We start from the raw sequence: 21448 nt of genomic DNA on the forward strand, positions 1-21448 counted from the left end.
GCTTAATGCCTGATACATGGGCCTTAGGCTGTTTCTATTTTTGTCTGTGTTAAGCCTTAGAAAGTTGTATGATTTATATCTATCTTTAATTACCACAGTTTTAGTGCAGTGCAAAGGGGAATTCATCTCATCACATCACATCGCATCTCCTTCTTTAGTCGTGTGAATGGAGTGTTCGTGTTTCTTTCTGCTTTGGTGTTATTACTGTTATTATTGTTAATATTACTGAATCCAGTTCTTGATTTGTGTTACCGTCTGTCCTTCCAGCCCTCTATCTCTCAGTTCTGAGTGAACTTGCCTTTCTCTCCCTCCGTTTGATTTCCCTCATCATTCCTCATATCAATCTTCTCAGCTCTCTCTCCTCTTTCTTCCCCTCCCTACCAAATGGCAGAGGGAAATTCAGGGGATGAAAGAAAAGTACAGTTAGAGCAAAGCAACAAATGCACTGTTAATCTGATTTGTCACCGAGACTGAACCCTAGAAACCCCCCTCCTCTCCTGCCTGCTGCTCCGGGATGATATTTTCTAGGCACCATGCCAAGTCCAAGTATGGTGCTGCCATAAATATTCAATTGAATATGAAATTTTGGGGTCAGTGAGAACGCAGAATGCAGCACTGAGTGTTCAGCTCTGCTGGAATCACAACACTACATCAGAGTGATCTGGGGATCTGTTTCCCTCGACGTAAATACAAATTCCACTTAGTGTTGAGTAATGGAGACTGATGTCAGAAAGTTCAGGATGTTACAGGTGACATATCAAACACAGAGGCTGTGGCTCAGGAGGTGCAGGAGCAGGTCTGGTTCGATTCCCCTGCTCGATGTCAAAGTATCCTTGAGCAAGATTGCTCCTGATGAGCAGGTCGGCACCTTGCATGGCAGCCGCTGCTATCAGTGTATGAATGTGTGTGTGAATGGGTGAAAGTGACAAGTGCTGAGCTTGAGTTGTCAGTAGACTGGAAAAGGGTACAGTAAGCAGATGATAATTCAGAGATGGTTGGTCCAGAGACACGGGATGGTGGTCTTCTCCATTTCTCTTTCAAACATCTGTCCCATCTGTGTGATTGTGTACATGCTCTCCTCAGTGTGTCTCTGTATTTTAGTTGGAGGTAGTTACAGAATGTTGACCTGAAGACTTCCCCTTCTAAGTTGATGCATGTGCTTGTTCTGCAGTTGCTTCTCCTTGGCAAGGTGGAGGACAGAATGAAGTGCATCATGGCAGGAGAAGTTCAACTGGGACCATTTGAATTTCTCTTGCCTACAGTTTTTTTTTTGCTGTTGTTGCATCTTCCATTTCTTGAGGAGCAGGACGCTGATGTTTTTCTGCCCGTTACCTTTTTTTTTTCAAGCAGAAATCGCTGTCTGCACACTGTGATGAAGCGCTTGTGGTGAAGGAAAAAAAGTCTGCACATTACTAAATACGAAGAGGAATCTCGCATGGTCTTAACAAAACCAATCTTTTGCATAATATAGGATTATGGTTAATTTGTCTTGGCAACATCATATATGTTGTATATATTCCTCTGATGATTATTAATGACCTGTAACAGCAAACGAGACCATCAGCAAAAAGACTGCTATTTTTATATAGTTATTATTAATGCCTGTCCTCAGGTCCGATCACATATATCACATATAAAATCACATAAATACATTACCTCATCATGATCCATCCTGCGGTCTCTCTGGCACACACTTCCAAAACAAATGCACGCGCTGCTGGCACATGCTAGCAAAGACCTTTACAACAGCAGGCGCTGGTGTCGTACCGCTTTTGTCTCAAAGGGTCCGCTAGAATCGACAAAAACTGAAAGTTCCTTGTAGTCACTTTAATATGCTAGTAATTTATTCTTTTATTTGGAAAATTTTCCCACTTGACGTTTTGGCCGTTGATATTCTCACAAGCTGGACAACTACACGTGATGCTGGTAAACGGTAACATAAACCCTGGTCAAGACTTGGTTATTCTCGCTTAACACGAACACTGGAAACAGGGAAACAGCTCTGGCTCTGTCTATAACTCAAACATACACCTATTAACACCTCTGAAGCTCATTAATCAACATGCTGTATCTTGTTTAATTTTAACATAAGCAGAACATTTAAAACAACAGTTGTTGTTTTAGAACTTTTTGGACTTTTTTGGACACTTAACATCAAGAAATTGCCCAAAATAATGTCTAATAAACAAGTCACAACATCAGCATAATAATACAAAACAAACTATTTTCTTCCTTCTGCCTCAATAATGAATCTATTCTCTTCTACCACCTTTCTATCAAATTCCCAGACCCATCAATACCTGGAGATGACCACATTCTTGTTCCACCTGTTTCCTCACTCACAGCAGACCTGTAGTAGAATGCTTAAAAGACTTTATTCCCATGCTCAATGTCTTTTTACTGTAAGATCATGAATTAAAGAAGGGAAGAAGCTCTTTGCTCAGTTGCACTCATCCTTCACCTTGCTGGACTGACTTCAAGGCACAGGCTGTTTGTATGGGTGCTGCTGATGTCTTGCCGGGCCCTCTTTCCCAGATCTCATTCTGTTGTGAGGCTTTCTGGGAAATGTGAACAGCTGGGATGCTCTGGTAGTGTGTTACCACTGCAGTCCATCATTCTATGTGTAGTCTTACATTTGAATCATACTTTTACAGTATATGCAACAAAATATTGTTATTTTAAATCCTGGGTCCTCTTTTAGTCGTGACAAAAGCTTTTGTGTTCCCTGTTCTGATAATCTTTTATCTGTTCCTGGGAAATGTCCTCTGTTTATTCATCCTGCAGTTTAGTTTCCTGGTTTGTTTGGAATTCATTAAAAACCTTTGTTGACAGCTCGAGCCAAAGCCAGTAGAGCTCCATGGTTTTAAATGGATTTGCATGTAAGGCGGCTTGGTGCATCACACCTACCCAAATCTACTTACTCCAAAGTATCCCTGAATGATGGTTAATTCCAACCTTTCAAAGGAAACTGCTCTTTATAACAGAAACCTGTGGTGCTATGACGGACTATGTGTATGTGTCCAAACATGCCCTGTGTTTTGCAGATGTACATGCCTGTATACACTGTATCTGCTCATGAACGTGTCAGTGTGTGAGTTTTACGCGACTGAGCTCAATATGTCTTCCCGACATAATTGGCTGTTTTCCACTTCACCTGCTGCAGCGTGCAGCTAATGGAGCCCCCGGGTTGGGCTTGTGCGGGATGTTGCTGGCTGAGTGTGTGATGTTCTTTTCCACTGGCACAGCGAGGCAGTTATCTACTTCAGGCTGACTATATACTGCCTGCCTGTCTGCGTCACTGAGTTCAGGGCCAGTGAGGTGTGTGTGTATGTGTCTGCACACGGAGTGTTTTCCTACACAGCTGTAATTACAGAGTCAGTGAATCTCCCCTGGAATGCAAATAATGGACTTGTAATTCATGTTGAATGAGTTGTTGGACATACTGGCAAATTAAATGGACAATGATCTGCATATTAAGCTCTTGTATGCCAGGGCGATACTGTTGTGTGTATCAAAGCATTCAGCAGGTAAGGCTAAAAAACAGCTGTAATGGAGTGTGAAGGATGCGCTCATTCACTTGAAGTGGTATAACCGACAGTGTTGATCCCAGCTCAGCATCCCAGAACAAAGCGTTCAGCTCTGATGTTACAACTGAAGCCTATCAACACTTTGCACTAAGAGTGAGTGCAGAGGACCCGCTTTGTGCTTACTGTGTGTTAATTTCTGACCCTGGTTACACCTTCACATTTTCTGTTCTTTAGACATCAAAATATTTGTTATACTTCTATGTGTCAAATATTGTATATTGTCAATGTCCTTATACATAGATTTGAATTTTGTATCATGTCATTCAATTCAAAGTTACTGAAATCCACTTCAAACTTCTCCTCATCACCTACAAAGCCCTCTACAACCTGACTCCTCCACAGTCACCCCCCAACCTCCTGCCCCCCCCATCAGGACCAAGTACTGTACTTGGGGACCTTCTCTATTGCTGCTCCCACCCTCTGGAACTCACTCCCCAAGAACATCAGAGACTCCTTCTTACTGACCAAATTCAAGAAATCCCTCAAAAACACATCTCTTTAAAACTGCCAACAACTTCTACCCCCCTCTTTGGATATGTCCTATTATGTGTTTTCGTTTTGTTGGTTTCTTTGGTGAAGTGTCTTTGAGAATTTTGAAAAGCGCTATATAAGCTAAATATATTATTATTATTTTTTTTATTATTATGAAGAGGGAAAAAAGCTTGTTAGCTGGGTTGCTAATGGGACCATAAGGTCAAACAGCTAATTGAAGAGATGTTTATCTACCACTGACTCTTTTGTGGAGCACTTTACAATCTGAAAGAGGGGGTTAGATAAAAGTGGATAGTGCAACACAGCTTTTGTGATGATTGCATCTTTGTTGGACTCTGTGACTGTTTCCTTAACCCGTTTAATCCCACCGGCAACAATTGTTGCCACTCTTTTTTTTTTACTTCTGGAAGCTCTAAAAAGTGCTGTTTTGGTTTTGGCAGCAAATGCAAGTTTTTAAATGAAAGAATATGTTGTCTCCTCTAATTTGTACCAATGTCATGTAACTAGTGTGAATGGTCACATGACCAGGCCTCTTCACTTCCTGTTTGCACCGCTGGCGGGAAATGTCTGCCTCAAACTTGTACAAGAGGAAGTAATTAAAATACCTTAATTAACAGATATAAGTGAAATATTTTGCACATATATTATTTAAAGGGTCTACTACTGATATATAATGAGAATTATATGCCTGCATAAATCTTTTGATCATAAAATGAGTAAATGTAACCACGGCAACATTTGTTGCCGCTAGCATAACACATAGTCATCACGTTATGCTAGGTGTCAAAAGTTTTAGCTGTTTATTCTATTTTTCCTATGTTTTTCTATACACAACTTAAAACTATCAGAGGTTTTGGATCTTCTAGACTTAAAAGAACCCCAAAGTGATGTGTGCTACATAACAGTCATTCCTACAGTTGAAAAAGATGCAATTGAAAGTGACTGTGATAGTGACTGCTCAGATAGAGAGTACCAAGGCGAAACAGGCCTGCTAGACTGCTGAATGGTGAAGCATCTGGAGGATGAGAAAGCTTTTAACCTGATAAGTCCAGAACTACCCCCAGAACCCTCCCTGCCCCCACAACTCCCCCACTCCCTCATCTCTCACTCCGGCAGCATTTGGTGCTGAAGAAAACCCATTGCAGCTAGTTGGTGAATGGGGACGGCCTTCCAGTCCGAAACCCCTCCATTGCGAAACACCACTGTTCCGAATACGACTTTCAAGTTCCAATTACTTCCCAATAGGGTTAGGGTTAGAGTCAGGGGTACCCCAATAGCCTTTTCGGAATAGTGGGGTCTTTAGAAAAAAATGGGAAACCACGCCATTATGAAGAATGGAAGTCTATTTTCGGAACAGCAGGGTTTCGGAAAGGCAGGGTGTAACCTTGGTGAATCTCCCACAGTGTCCAGCCAGAAACCCAGAACACTAACCAGAAAAAGATGATGCCCTGAGGAAAATGAGATCCCCAAACAAAAAAGAACCCAGAAAAAAAGATCACAACACCCAGCCACATCCGGTATTCTAGATTTTGTGACCTATGGTCCAACTGCAGCAGATTGCATAAAACAAACTAAATCTGACCCTGTTGATTTGTTCCTTTTGATATATCCTCCTACTCTGAGGGAGCTCACTGTTGAGATGTCAAACCTCTACTCAATGCAAACCAAAGGGAAGGCACTTGATCTGAGCATGATGAGTTGCTGAGTTTTTATGGGGTTCTGCTCGCATCTGGCTACAGATGCCACAGAGGCACATGTATTGGCCATATGACCCTGATGTCTACAATGAAGCCATCTCAAATGCAATAAGAAGGAACCGCTTTGACAAGATAATTGATTTCATTTTTTACAAACTAATATCAGTTCTTATTTTTTAAGTTCAAACACACTTAGCTCTACGGTTATTTAATCGTTTTTATGAGACTATGAAATACAGTAATTGTGTTGTGTCCTTGTTAGTTCCCTTCAGTATGCATTGAAATATCTAAAAGTATCTAATAAAGTTCTAAACACATTTGTAACCATGCCTAGTTATAATATGTTACTCATGTTCATGTTATTTTTATTCTCTACATGTGTAAATAAGTCAAATTGAAGAATTTGTGTAAATTTAGACTATGCGGTTTCCCACCGGCAACAATTGTTGCCGAGTATAAAACCTACATTTTCACTAACATAACCAACATGAAATGAAAAAATTCATACATATTATATGTTAGGGAGGTCTAAGGAGTGAAATGCATGCACTTATTTTGCAGGGAAAAATTTGGGATTAAACGGTGTAAGGATAGTTTGATAGCCAACAGTGCAGATCCATGTATCAGAGTTCACCTAAGCTGAACATGAGGTAAAAGATTTAGATTTAGATTTGGATTTAATTTTCCTCTGAATTCAGTGATACAATTTAAATGAACGGATTGATGTTGTAAATGCTGTTAACAAGTACATCACCATATATGGTAAAGGTTATTCCACCCTATACATGTTTTATCTCATACACTCATACAGCTTCACTCATTCAGTACAACCCAGCATAATATTTTAATACACTCAGTGTTCAGTGTTTGTAGTTTTACTGCATAGTGCCATTTGAGTGCACAGAAATCACACTGAGGCAGTCATTGGAAAATATATAATTCATCAACTGTGTTAAAGTTAATAAATGACACAAGTAGTGCCTGTGACAGTTCTTTGCAACATCTCTCTCTCTCTCTGGTACGACATCATCAGGTTTTGAGTGTGACGCCTTTCTCTCTTTTTCATCATTTGTGTAGGATTATAGAGCTCACACTGAGTAAGTGACCACAGATTTCTGTTGCCAATGTTGATGATGAGTTGTTGCGATCTTCTGCTCTCTCAAGTCTGACTGAGTCTAGCCCATGGTTGAGGGAGTTGAGTTATGCCTGGAGCAACTATACTGTACTGTGCAGGTGGAAGGAAGTGGAAAAAAATCACGAGATCATCATGAGACAACAGAAATTTTGCTCAACCATTTATGCTGAGCTTCTGTCCATTTCCTGGTTATATTTAGTAGGGATGTAACTACCCATCCATCTGGATCAGTATATTGATTCAATGATCAACGATCCCAAATGATCCATGCAAAGTGAAAACATTGATCGATATAGATCATTTTTAAGATGTGCCTTTATTTTGAAATTTTACTGGCATGTCTGTGTCATCTTGTCTGTCCAAGCACGCCTCCTTCTTAAACACTGACTGACGCCAGTTCATTGTTTTGTCTCCTTGACAGTTTATATTGAGCTGAATTTTATGCTCTTGTTTTATGTTCTTGATGTTGAGCCATGTTTTATGTGTGCCAGTTTAAAATGAACTGTACTGCACTAAACCGCTTACAATGATTTAGAATTATTTATGTGTTGTTTTTTTGTGCTGACATGCATTTAAAAAAAAAGAAAAATCAGCTTGGTGGCACAGTGGTTAGCGCTGTTGCCTCACCGCAAGAAGGTCCTGGGTTTGAGGCCCAGCTGGGGAAGGGCATTTCTGTGAGGAGTTTGCATGTTTGAGCTGTGTACACCACTCCAAAGACATGCAAGTTAGGTCAAAAATTAGGTTAGGCTCTGAATTGCCTGTAGGTGTGAAAGGTTGTTTGTCTCTTTATGTCAGCCCTGTGATTAAATGGTGACTTGTCCGTGGTGTACCCCGCCGCTCGCCCAGTGTCAGCTGGGACAGATGATTTTGTCTCTGAAGTGAATCGAATGAAAATCACATCATGCCAGACTTTGTGACATCATCAGATATCGCATTGTTGCCCAAAGAATCAATTTAACATCGTATCGTGACAAAACTGGTGATTTACAGCCGTAATCTTTAGTTCATTGTGGGTAATGTAAAAAATCTGCCGCCTCTGTCTCAGAGGTGTGAATCTTCACTTGTCTCACGATTTGTTTTGAATATGATTTGAACGCAAATCGATTCTCGATGCTTCTCAGTGTATGGGATCTTGAATTTTCTATATTACTGCATATGGCTACTTTTTCATCATTCAAATTCCCCTTTTATTTTGAAAGTCCTTTCAATAATCTGACTAAGTCAGTCTAAATCAGTCTAAATTTTAAAAGCTGCGTGTCAATACTTAATACTGCGTCAATACTAGTTTCTGTGTGACCTCCTCAGTACATCAACATTACATGTGTTGCGGTTTAAATGTAGGGCAGGTTTAGTTATTAGCTATTTATAATTACTAATAGTAATGATTCAAATTGAAAGTTACACACAGCGTGATTTTCATCCAGTTCATAAAAAATGACATGCGCCCTGAGATGTTCACTTTTAAAATACTGATTGAGTTTCTTTTAATCACTCGCTGCTGATCTCTGCCTCTAGGTATCATATAGCTATATCTCCTAACATAAGTAATGATGGCCTAATGTCTGGCCACAATTCAAAGCCTGAGCGCGTCGTTGTGATGTAACTTTACAACTGTATTGTCCAGCCAAGGCCTGAAAAACAACAATCAACATAGACTGCAAACTCTGGATTATGCTCTGTCTCTGCATCGATGCCGTATCAAATCAAACTAAAAACTTTCCAAAATGCTGCAGGAGTACAAAGTGGTGCTCCATCTTACTTTAAACATTCTTTCTTCAAATGTAATTAACCCTTATTGCTTCCCCTTCTCCCTCCCTCTCACTGTTACTTTGCTGTTGTGGATAAGCATGTTCATAGTTGTTTTTCCACCAACCTTTTACTAACACTGGTTTTAAATCTTTCCTGCACTCTTGTTGTTCGGCGAAGATAAATCCACTTTTTAATCCCAAAAGTTTATAAAGAAATCTCTGAGCTCTCCTCCTGTTGGTAAACAGCTCAAGGTCAGAGCAGAATCTGATGTGACTCCAGGTGTTTATTCCTCCAGAAGGTCTGGCTCTGCACCCCACTCACTCTTACAGAGGTGCCTGGCTCTGCCAACACAACACTCAGCAAACGTCTTTTGTTTTGTTCTGATAGAGACCCCCAGCAGCAGAAATTAATATATTGTGTGTTCAAGTTAACAATTTATGGTCAAACTTAAAAGCTAATGGAATTCCAAGACCTTTTCGTTAATTGATGTGTGTTCACTGACAGTTAGGAGGCACATATACAATTCATGAAAATCAGATACCAGTTAAATTTGCTCCTGCACTTTGAGCCACAGGGTTAAGTTGAGAGAAATTCTGTCATCATCAACGTGCAAATAGCTGTGCTTGTTAATGAGGACAGCATCTGCCCTCGCTCTCCTTCCTGCTTCCATCCACCTTCGTGGCACAGCTGCACTTGTGTTACAGCAGAAACAATAGAGGGCAGCTGTCTGACAGTATCTTTATTATTGTAACTGATGTTTGACAGCTACACTTCAAAACCTTTTAAGAGCAGACGGGCACGCAGATCAAATTATTTAAAGATCAGTTTATTATATTTCAATGTGACAGAGTTTACTTGACACTATAGGTGTAACCCACTGTCCTTTGCTGCTGAGTTATCTTAGTGAAAAGAGGACTGGCTACCCCCCAGACAGCCTTCCTCAAGAGCTGTAAACAAACAGCTTTTACTAATTGATAATGGGGCTAATTAGTTTGACTCATACATTTCTTTCATGTCATATGAGTTTATGTATGCAAGCAGAATGTATTAGAAGGCTTCCCCCAGGCTCATGGTTTGATAAAGACTTTTGCTGATGAATTTATAAAGGCATATCCTCCTGAAAACAAAATGGTGTATTTAACTTCAGCTATTTGTTAATAATGTGAGATTATTTTGTGATCATTTTCTGCATCCTCCACATCCTATTTAATCTGAAGTATGTTCAGTTCTTTATGGAATCAAGCAGATAACCAGCAAAGTGTTTCCTGCGTTCCCTTTCCATGATGAGAACATGGACATTATCTCTGCTTGTGTTATGAATATTGTAAGATGTTTGTATCATTATGTTATCATGTCAGTCCCCAACTACTTTCAGTTGAAAATCTTTTTTCACACATTTTTATGATGCAAAAAAAGAGATAGTTATGTTTGGTTGATTTTCTCCTTGATCTTTTTAGTCTCTCCTGATTCAAATATTGCCTTATAAAGCCCATCTGAAAATACGTTGCATGTTTTTTGTTTGGCTACAGTATACATATGACCATGTCATATTCGGAGTTTGTGGTTTTGTTATTTTCTGTTTTATTTTGAAGTTCTATCCTCATGCGTCTTGTTGCACCGCTCTTTGCCCGCAGTCTTTGTGATTGTCTGCCGCTCCCTGAAGTGTTACACCTGTGTCCAAATATCTCCCTATTGCTTCTGTCTGGCTTTTATTCCCTGTGTCATTCCTGGTTTGTACCATTGCCTTTTGATTTGATACTTTGGCTTTTGGTTGGTACTTTTCTTTTCTTGGTTTGTACTTCGTTTAGCATTTATGGTTTGTCTTTGTATTTAGTATTTTTTTGGATTTGGATTTGAGCTATCATTAAAGCTCGCCTTTTGTTCCTTACCTGCCTGCTTGTGTGTCTTGTGTTTGGGTCCCATTCTGTCTGTGACCACTTGAAAAACAAATCTGTACACAAAAATTCAATTAATAGAAGAGGAAGGCTGTGAGATGAGGTTTCAAACTCCTCTTAAAACTGTGGGCCTTTTTTTGGAACATTTTGTATCTTTTTGGTTTCATTAGACTCTGTGTATATACTAAGATTGCTGTTGCTTCTCCGCCATGCAACTGCAGAACTTCTTTGCATATAACCAATCAAATTATTATTGATTGGATAATAATTGGAATTATTATTATTATTGTGATTTTGGGCTATATAAATAAAATTTGATTGGATTTGATTTGACAGACACCAGCCTTAGGCAGGACACCAAAAGATCCCCGACTTGAACCACAGCAGTTCAGTTTTGTAGCCACTGTCTCCTTGTGATCTACAAGCACCGACATGTCATCTGTTGCAGCTCAACTCGCTAAATATGCCACCAAACATACTGTACCGATAAAAGGTGCACTAAGATAGATGTGTAGGCTAGCTAGCTTCACCAGCGTTATAAAAGGTACCCAAATGTCATAATTGAGTTACAGTGAAACATATCGTGTAAGTACTACAGTTCTGTATGTGCAGCATACCTGCCTCCACTCTTTGTTAACTAAGTGTATAAAAAACAATGTGATCCCGGTGATAGAGAAAGATTCTGTGAGATGATTTTAAATAAGAAGCATATTTGTATTTCTTCTTGAGAAAATTCAATAAAAGTGCAGTCATTTTCAAGAAGAAGGCTTTCTTTTACTTCAGTTCAGATCAAAACAGTCTTTTCACATTGTGTCTGCCCAGCACATCAAGCTGAAAGGTTTTTTGAGTTCAGATAAACACATGGCTGCTGCTTAAGGGAAAGGACACAGTCCAGGAAGAGCATTTGCTCTATAGATAGACTGAGTGATCGAGGGTTTGGCAATATGACGCCATGCGCAACAGTAGTACCATGTTTTCACTGCAGGAGTTATCCCTTAGTGCCTGTGCTGTTTATTTAGGGCAGGTTATGTAGCAAATCATGGCTGCCTTGCAAGTGTACATGATTTGGGGAGAAGGACTGCTTAGGACGTTTTCACCACATGTACTCCAAGATCTCAGCCTTCCTTTCATTTTTTTCCCAGTAGCCACATTTTCCCTATAGAACACCATTATAAAGGTTATGTCTGTGAAACTGATGACAGACCACCTCCAACTTCACACTTCAAACAAGGTCAATTATGACCCCTTATTTTTATATCAGCAACTGTTTCCTATTGATATCATGTTTTTTGTTTCTTTACATTTCTTCTTTGCCATGTCATGTTTTCTCATAATTTTCTGTTCGTCTGACATTTATCTAAATAAATAAATAAATAAGAAAATTAAAAATCCTCTTACCACCCCTACTGGACCTGCACCATCATCATCAGGCCAAGAATTATAATTCATTCAGAGCCACTAGCTTGGTGCCAGACACAGCAGAAGACTTGTTAGGAGGCCGTGGTGGATGTTTGAGCATCTCACACTGGTTCCCCTCCTGTATCCCATGTATTGACAGGTTTAGGCACAATAGTACTTTGGTTATAGATTGTGGTTTTGGTTACATTTTCAAACACATGAAAAAAATCTGGTGCTTCAAGAAACATTTTCAATATTAATGAGACCACGACCCTAGAGCGACTGACTGAACTTGATGTGTGTCGCTGTAGACACCAGACAGCAGCAGCAACAGGGACGAACAGAGGAGTCTGAGTGGACCGATTCAGGCTCTATCCATCTCCACATACCTCTCTTCTTTCCCACACCCACACTTTCTTTGCCTCAGTTTCCCTCACCTCTTCCTCTTCTGTTGCTCCTCTTCATCGTCTTACCCTTTCCTCCATCCCTCAACTCCTCTCCTACTCCTTCCTTTTTGAACCCTCATAGCTTTCCTCCTTCATCAACCTTTTCACCTCTTTTCTTTCTTTCTTGCTTTGTCTCCCATCTTACTTTCTTTTTTTTACTTCCTCCTCGTAGCCCTCCTTCTCCTCCATTCCTCATGTTTTTTTTTTGTTTTTTTTAGCGTTTTGTTATCTGTTTTGACCTAGTACAGTATGTTTTCTATTACTTTCTCTCCATCATGTCCTGGTCTACCTTCCTTCCCTTAAGCTCCTCTTTACCTCCATCATCTTTTTCTCCATCTCTCCATTCTCTGTTGCCGCATCTCATGTTCCTTCTCCCTTTTCACTATCTCCCTTATACACTTTTCTTTTTACCTCCTTTAACCCTCTGCTACTCCACGATGTTCCCTCAATAATGTTCTTCTTCTTCTACATTCCTCCATCTCTCCTCTCCTACTCTGTCTTTATTCTTCACCTCCCCTACTCCTCATTCTCACAGCTTCACCACAGTGTCCTACCATCAGTGCCCGGCAGGAAATCTCCAGACTCCATCCTCTTCCTGTGTGCTCCCTCGGTGGTAGACTGACTTACTGAACTGAATTCAGTCAGCAGAGTCCTTTGTGTTTTAAAAAATCTATTGAAGATGACTTTCTCTCTCCATCTCTCTCCCCCTCAACATCTCATCTCATTTCATCTGCACTTCTGTGTTATTCTGTGGAACTGCAGCTCGTGTTGAGACACTTTTTCTCGAAGGCTTCTCTTTGATCTGCTGTGGTATGGATTGAACCTCACTTGAAAGTCACTTTGGACAGGACTTCAAATGAATGAATGCAAAAGTGTGTAAGGCTTACCCTACACGTTCCTGTTGCAATAAAAACTGAGAAGGCTAATAAGAGAAAACTTCTCTGCTCTTACCCAGTGTCATTACTGGAAAGAGTGCAGAGCAGGCAGATGGTGTGGAGCAGGAGGAATGGTGGATTTTGGGCAGAATTGTCTTCAGTACGCAGAACCCCCCAGGGGGACACAGACAGAGAGAGTTATTGCTGTGAAGCAGCTCAGCCAATCATGTAAAGCTTATAAAGAAGTTCTGCTCTGAATGATTAACATTTACATTTAGAACCGCTGTTCTCCCTTCGCCTGCCCCTCCTCGCTGATGCACGGCACTCTGCATACCAACACACTGGATCATTACTATTCTACATGTTGACTCCTGACTGCTGCACACACTGCAAACGGTTGGTTGTACCAATGAGGCCCTGGCAGGACTGAATTAGCACTGCGCTCTCTGAATACATTAAAATGTCTGATGTGTCAAATAATCATAATACCCTGTCCCTCATGGACTTACATAACACCATGTCAAAGCAAACTTACAGCACTCAGTATTCATGTCAGGGATAATGCCCAACGAGGTGTCCATAATCAGGAATTAATGGACAGCGTGGACGCCTGAACTGTCCTCCGCACGTCATCCATTCATTTCCTGATAATGGACACCTTGAAGGGCATTATCCCACGGATACCACGGTCACTTGCCAAAGAAGAAAACATGAGGAGCATTTACATATATTTTTACATCTTTGCGATCAAAACAAAGTTTTTTCATAAGCAGTAACGCCATCAGATTCCAATGTAATGAAGACGTTGTTCACTACTCCAGTAAATAGAATGGACCTTAGATACGATTTAGCAACGGGAGATGAACTAGTCCACTCAGCTCATTGAATCCTTTGTCTCCGCTGTTAGCCAGATAGATAACGTTATGCTAGCAGGATTCTAAGTCAATAACAATGGGTATGGTCGACAAACAGTAAATATCATTTCACAACATGTTAAACAACAAGACAAGCCAGCTAACAGCTGTCACTGTCCACAAATCAATAAGGCTCTATCTAAAGCTTGGCGCAAAGCAGCGCACAGCACAAGTGTCATTACTAGTTTCAGACCCATGCAGTTGTTATTTTCATGCCCAGCGCCCACGTTGTGTAAATAGCATATGGACTTGCACCCACCTGTTGCTCCCCTGGGTGTGTTGGTCTTAAAATGAGGTGTGGTCAGGAGCACTGATGGTGGTTTGCTATCTTGAGGCAGGAGAAAGTGACTGCACCATAGACCAACAAGAAGCTGGTCTAAAGTCAAAGGCGCATTCTCCTTCCTGATATTTAAAGGATGCATTATTCAGACAGTAAGATGCGCCTACACAGGCGGATTCACACCGTGCATACGCTCTGATTTTATGATTTAAGAGGCTGCCTTCAGTTATTTTAAACATTTCCATGCACGCAGTATTGTACAGTTACACATATCGTGGCACATTTAAACTCATATTTTACTCCCAGCTTTTGTATTTTGTGATGATCACACGGATGATGCATTGTGCACTAATGATTTCCAAGGTAAATGAAAATCATCTCTAAGTTGAAGTTGAAGCTTCAGGATTTCAGCTACTTTTCTGTGGGCAGTCATCAACATACTGGGGGTATATCACATGGCAGTTCAGTTACAGTAATGCACTTACAATACAATTCAATACTGTTCAAGCTGGATGTCATTTATACTTTTCATCAGTGCAATGTTCTGAGTATTATTTGTAGACATTTATCTGTTTAAATTTTTTTTAAAAAATGTAACATTTGATGGTACCTTATGGTCCATGTAGTGACAGCAGCATGCAGCAGAGCTGCAGCAGCAGCTTCAGTGCTCTGTCTGTGTCTGCAGTGCTTACACTGGATGCGTTCAGGGACGGTATTGACTGAAGGTCGCTCACGTTTTGGCAGCATTTGGAAGCTTAAAAATGTCATCATGCAGACTGTTTAGACTGCAGTTTTGATTAAAATTGTGTTGACAAGATATAACAAATAATATCTGTATCATATATCTGCATAGTCAACATGATGTACCACCTGTAAGTACCTGTAATCTTGAGCCAATGCTGTTGCTGTGTGTGCAGGATCCTGGCCACCGTGGGGGCTGATTTTGATCTAAGAACACTGAGGGCAGTGAGAGTACTGCGGCCACTCAAACTGGTCTCTGGCATTCCAAGTAAGTTCACTTCACATTTTAACACGTCTGTCACTGTTAATGTCACCACCATTCCCTAAAAAGTTAGGATGCTGTGTGTAATGTTAATATAAATAGAACATATGGTTTGCACATTTTTTTCAAGATATTTAACATAATCACGGCAGAAATGTCTTTTTTCACTGCAACATAACTAGCAAAACACTACTATATACTGTAGATGAAGGTTCTCAGTCATCCAGGTCATGGTAAATCTAGGTGCTGTACCGTAGGCAACTGGACGTGTTTCAGTTTCTTGAAGATGTTTCACCTCTTATCCAAGAGTCTTCTTCAGTTCTAACTAACTGGAGAGGAGTTGCAGGCTTTTAAACTCTGTGTGGGAGTGTTATTACAGAGTCGTTAAGGACACTGAGCTCTGAGTTTCAGAGTCGTTAGGGCCACTTGTGGGTCGTTGGTCAAACCGGCCTCCATGGTGGTTGCTAGGGCTAGATGAGCCCAGGTGTGAATGGTTGTTAAGCTGTCTGTACCGAGTTCTCTCCCCAGACAGCTTAACAGCCTCTTGGATGAGAGGTGAAACGTCTTCAAGAAACTGAACCAAGTCCAGTTGCCTATGATACAGCACCTAGAACTACTAGATACTGTAAACAGAGTTCTTAGGAAACTTTAAGCAGCTCATGAGTTTGATCATATATACCGTATGTGCTCTTAGGATCAAGAATTCACCTCTGACTAAAGTTTAGACCAGTTACTCTATATGAATGACATTAAATGAAATTAATCTATTCCAAAAGTGTTGATGAAGAAATGGCTAAAATTCCCTCTCTGTTTTTAAGTCTGAACACATTAAGTTTATCCAGTCATTCTGGCATAATCCTCACCAATAACCAGCAGCCTGGCTCCAGACCTCTCAATCATTGCCCACTTCTCTGATGTTTTCAGATCAGTCTGGTGCTGTGGCGGCTGATGGCTGTAAACTCAGTTGTACAAACAGTCGACCAATGAGAGCTTTTCAAGTGAGATTGAGAATGAAACCATAAATAGCTAGCTACATTTATGAAAACAGTAACTGCTCCAACTAGATCCGCTAGATCCAGATTTTTATTTGGATCCGCATCAGATTGTACTCACTCATAGATACCAGCCACCTGAATACACCTGATTTTTTTCATCAAGCTCAGCGTGCTTTATTAAGAAAACCTATGTGTAAGCAAGAAAATATTTCATTAGGTGGTTGAAGTGAATTAGGTTTTGACTTTGCTGCATGACATATAATTCTTTCTCTCTCCCCATGGTTCCTGACAGTCCTTCCATTACTCTCCATTAAAGGCAAAACTAAAAAAAGAAATAAAATAAAATAGTCTCCTGTGTTTCCAAAAGCATGTTTCTCTTGTCTGCATCAGGTCTTCAGGTGGTATTGAAGTCCATTATGAAAGCTATGGTACCTCTACTGCAGATCGGCTTGCTGCTCTTCTTTGCCATCCTCATGTTCGCCATCATCGGCCTCGACTTCTACATGGGCAAATTCCATCGCACTTGCTTCAGGATAGACACAGGTAAGCAGGAGGAGGACAAGGGATAAACAAGTTGTTGGTGTTAAAAGAGCAATTTGTAAGATATGAACAGAATTTTAGTTTAAAACATTCAAAAAGTGAACTAAACACACTTTATTCAAACTGGACATCAGCCTCCAACACAGTCTTGGTTTATCTTTCCACAATCACCTCTGGTTTGGTCCAACTTAATCCTCAGTTCACAGAGTAAGATGTGAAAATATTCCGGCTCTCCACGCCATTTTCATCCGCTGCTGATGTACGACTCTCTCTCTCTCCTCTCCTGTCCCCGACTGCCATGTCTTCTTGTCCCTGGAGTCACAGTCCTGGTCAGAGCTGCTGTTAATCACCTCCGTTGGTCTCTGAGGCTGTGTTCAGTCTCAGTTCAGTGTCCAGCCATGTTTACTCTTAGGCTGCCAAATCAAGTTAAGCTGGACCCCATTGCATGTGTCAACTACAGCTGTGATCAGAGGTCCCAGTCCAGACTAACTCCAGGGCCACTAGCTCCACAGCTAACTGAGCCACGAGCTAATAAGCCCTGGAAGCTAGCTGCAGCCAAGGAAAGAGCAGCAGTTGCTGGTTACTCCGGTGATTTACTACCTGGTATATTTTGAAGCTAATTTAGAATCTAGAAACCCTTTGTCATGGCTATGGACATGAGGCCGATCAGGGCATCCTTTGTGTATTGTACTCCAGTTGTCTAAACACTCTCTTGATGTCTAACTAATTGAGGATTGTCAAATTTCACCAATATATGCTCCAGCATATAACCAGGCCAGCCGGCTCAGGGATGTAGGAGGGGGGGTGGGAGGTTTTGTTTTTTCACACTTTACTTACTTATTTCATACCATACTTTACAACAAAAACACTCCATCTGGCCCCACTAAAACACTCTAATCTTACCCTTAAGTGTGATGTCAAGCAAGAGTGAACCACAGACTGGCATGAACAAACAGACAGACCTTTGCCTTTTCCACACTGACAGTGTGTACAATTAGCTTTAGCTGGTTGCTTATGTTTTGCTGGCATTTCAGGGACATCACACATCTTGATTGCTGCTTTGTGATGGAAAAACTGTATTTGAATTTCAATATTCAAATTCAGAGCGACTGAATGCATTCTGTCCAAACCTTCTCATCCCACATAAGACTTAAAGCAAAGCTATAATGGAGCTTATATTTTTATTTAGCTGTGAAACATGCAGTATAACTTGTTTTTCTAGCTTTGATCTGAAAGAGGTCATATAAAGCTAATTTTCAGGTTCATACTTTTCTTTGGGAGTCCTAGTAGAACAGGTTTACATACTTTAACTTTCAAAAAACACATTCTTTTTCTCATATGGTGCATTGCTGCAGCATCCCTTTTCACACTGTGTCTTGAACGCTCAGTTATAGCTACAAAGTGAGACATCTCGCCTCTGTTCAATCTTTGATGAAAGTTTCACATGTGCATTACTTAACAGGCAGGATGTAGCCAATCAGAGGCAGAGTCATGCCGGGCAAGGTAGTGTGATCCAAAATAATGCCACTACAGCTGGTAACCATGGCTGTGGTACAGCTGTATGTATTTTATTATATATATATATATATATATATATATATATATATATATAATATTATTATATATATAAATATATATATTTATATAATGCCTGTTATATAGTGATGCACATAAGTAACGAAAGTAAAGTAAAGGCTTTACTCCAAACCAGGTGTTTCAGGCAGTGCAGGAGCAGCATATTCCGGGAGTCACTCCCTTTGGCCTGGACTTTGGGCTTTTTCACTTTGCAGACCTTTTACATGCACAAAAATGCTTCATAACACAATGAAGGAAAGGCAAAAACCCAAAAAGCAGAATGTGGCCATTTAAAGCCTACTATAGTGTGTTATAGTGTTGTCACTATACTGGAATTTCTTTTTTGGTACAGTACCTCAGAATATATATGATATTGGATACTATTTCTGATACTGCGGGTAAAAATTGACACACCAGTGAGGGCATGAAATTGTCGAAGTTGTTGCTAACTGTTGTTGCTAACACCCTTCACTTTAATCAGCGGGTTGCAGCTTGGCTCACTGCTACAGCTACTGTCAACTTGTGGTCAGAGAGAGTGAGACCTGGAGTATTGATACTGTACTACACTTGAATATAAGCTCTGAATTCTTATAATTACCGTAGAATGTGGGATGTAGAATTTAAAGATAAGTCCAACATGTTAATGTTTGTATCAACACTGGAGAGCCAGCATCAGTCGAACTGTATTTGTAAGTCATTGTGGATAAAAACAAGAAATGAGGTCAAATGTGTTCTGCTTAACTGTTAACATCCTGTGTATCATTGTAGTTGGACTCATATATTATGCACAAGATGGCATGTTTTTCTGTATCTTAGCACGAGAAGTACTTTTACATAATACATACCCAGCCTTCTCTATAGTGCCTCACCGTGTGTGTGAATTTCTGTGCATGTGGTGGTGTGTGTATGTGTGAATTTGTGGCTGTAGGTGAGCAGGCAGCAGATTTCCCGTGTGGCTTGGAGCCTCCAGCCCGGACCTGCAGCAACGGCACCACCTGTAAGGAGTACTGGAAGGGACCCAGCTTCGGTATCACCAACTTTGACAATATCCTCTTTGCTGTTCTCACCGTTTTCCAGTGCATCACCATGGAGGGATGGGTGGACATCCTCTACAACGTGAGTCCACTGACAGGAGACACATGTGGGCCTAAATGCTATTTCTTAGGGACTGTGGGTACCAGATGGATGGGGTTTGCTGCACTGTTGAGTTATGGAGGGAGGAACTGTTGGCTCTAGATTGCAACTTCAGTGTGTTACACACCAGCTATATGCCCAGCCTGGTTTCAGAATCTCTGAATCACCACAGAGACCTCTGTGATCAGCAAATCCTTGAGCTTTTATATATTCTTTTACCTTTAGCTCAGATATATCCTTTTATTAATTGGGAAAAGTTGGTGATGGAATGTCTGAGAGAACTGTTGCATTTGGTTAAATTCCTTACTCTACAGTAACTGTAACTGTATTTTATGTAAAGTTCTGATGATAAGTGCACTGCTCAGCCAAATATGTGAAAAACCAGTGTGTGGAGAGAATATCAGTGTGAATGTACAGGCTAGTCTGTCCTGTGCATCGTTGCTGAGACACTGTGCTTTTCCTCCCGACTGCTCCTTCCCCTCCCACCCTTCCTCGGGGGGATGATTAGAGGCAAGCATAAGAGCCTGCGGAGGATGACTCACACACAGCAGCTCCAATTAGGACCACAGCATCGCAGCCTTACTGCTAGCATGAAGCAAATCACACCTATCTGCCATTTCCATAAAGTCGGTATTATATCATGCCACCAAAACAATTATGCAATAGGCTAAATTATTAAATATTTATAGAGGGGAGAGGCTGTGTGAGTTTTCCCTTGTAGGGCTGAAAGATGGAAACAGAAACAGAGTGAAAGAGGAGGGAGGTAGAAAGCGATCAATAGTAGTTTGGTTGCTGAGAGAAAGAAAAGGCATGGTGGATAGAGGATACTGCTTTGATGCTTCTTAGACGTCAAATAATGGTTTCCCCGCTGTAACAGTTACACAATTATTGGACACAGGAACATGGACAGCAGGACAGAGCTACAAATTAACTCTGTTTTTTAGGGTTGGGCGATGTCTGCCGAATCGGCATATGACGATGTCTACAGTGAAACATTGTGATGGACGATGACATCAAAACGAATTTGAGGCAGTGTGTCCCCTCAGTGTTGTCGTAAGGCAGCAGTTGCGTATTAGCTCACCGCTGTAGCCGCCGCTGTTTCCCACCGTTGCTCTGACATGAATCTCTAACTGTCTCGTTCTGCAGAGGAAATGTTACCACTGACATACATCCCTGTGCCAGCTTTAAAAGCGTCCTTGTCTCTGCACCACATGTCCGTAACTCAGCTTTGTTCAGCCTCATATGCATAAACAACGTTGGCCGACTAGCCAAGGAAGCTAAGTAAAGAAAACTGTGTATAAAAACGGAATGACTCTGAGAAATAGTGGCCCGCAGGAAAAGAAACACTGCTACCACAAAAGTGTCTTGGGTTCTCCTAACTGAGCTGGTTTTATAAGAAAATAATAAACGGGACATGGAGACGTAGTGTTAATGCACTGAGCAGCAACATACTTCTTTTCATTTCCTCTCCCCACACATCATAAACAACAACAACTCATGCCCTATGGAAACTCTGAGGGGACACGCCACGTAATTGTGCTCTCTGGTGAGGCCTTTTAAATCAAGACGTTACGATGGTCAGGGATTAGTAGTCTGTCGGCAAAAGGACGATGGCATCATCCATTGGCCCAACCCTACTGTTTTTTTCACCCCTGAGAGCAGGAGTGAAAGCAGAATAAGCACAAATGCACAAATTTTTATGGCCAGGACTTTTGCAGCAATATTTAGCCACT

General features: G+C 40.8%; 1 protein-coding gene across 1 annotated transcript in view; it reads left to right on the top strand.

Annotated features, from left to right (window-relative positions):
* Positions 1-21448, top strand: part of cacna1ba (calcium channel, voltage-dependent, N type, alpha 1B subunit, a) — a 164533-nt gene that overhangs the window by 24230 nt on the left and 118855 nt on the right. Inside the window, exons 4-6 of the mRNA XM_084359949.1 lie at positions 15386-15477; positions 16857-17009; positions 19510-19697. Of these exons, the coding sequence (XP_084216075.1) occupies positions 15386-15477; positions 16857-17009; positions 19510-19697 (433 nt within the window). The remainder of the gene's footprint in view (positions 1-15385; positions 15478-16856; positions 17010-19509; positions 19698-21448) is intronic.

The sequence above is a fragment of the Pagrus pagrus genome, assembly GCF_965226575.1.
Source record: "Pagrus pagrus genome assembly, chromosome: 8".
NCBI lineage: Eukaryota > Metazoa > Chordata > Actinopteri > Spariformes > Sparidae > Pagrus > Pagrus pagrus.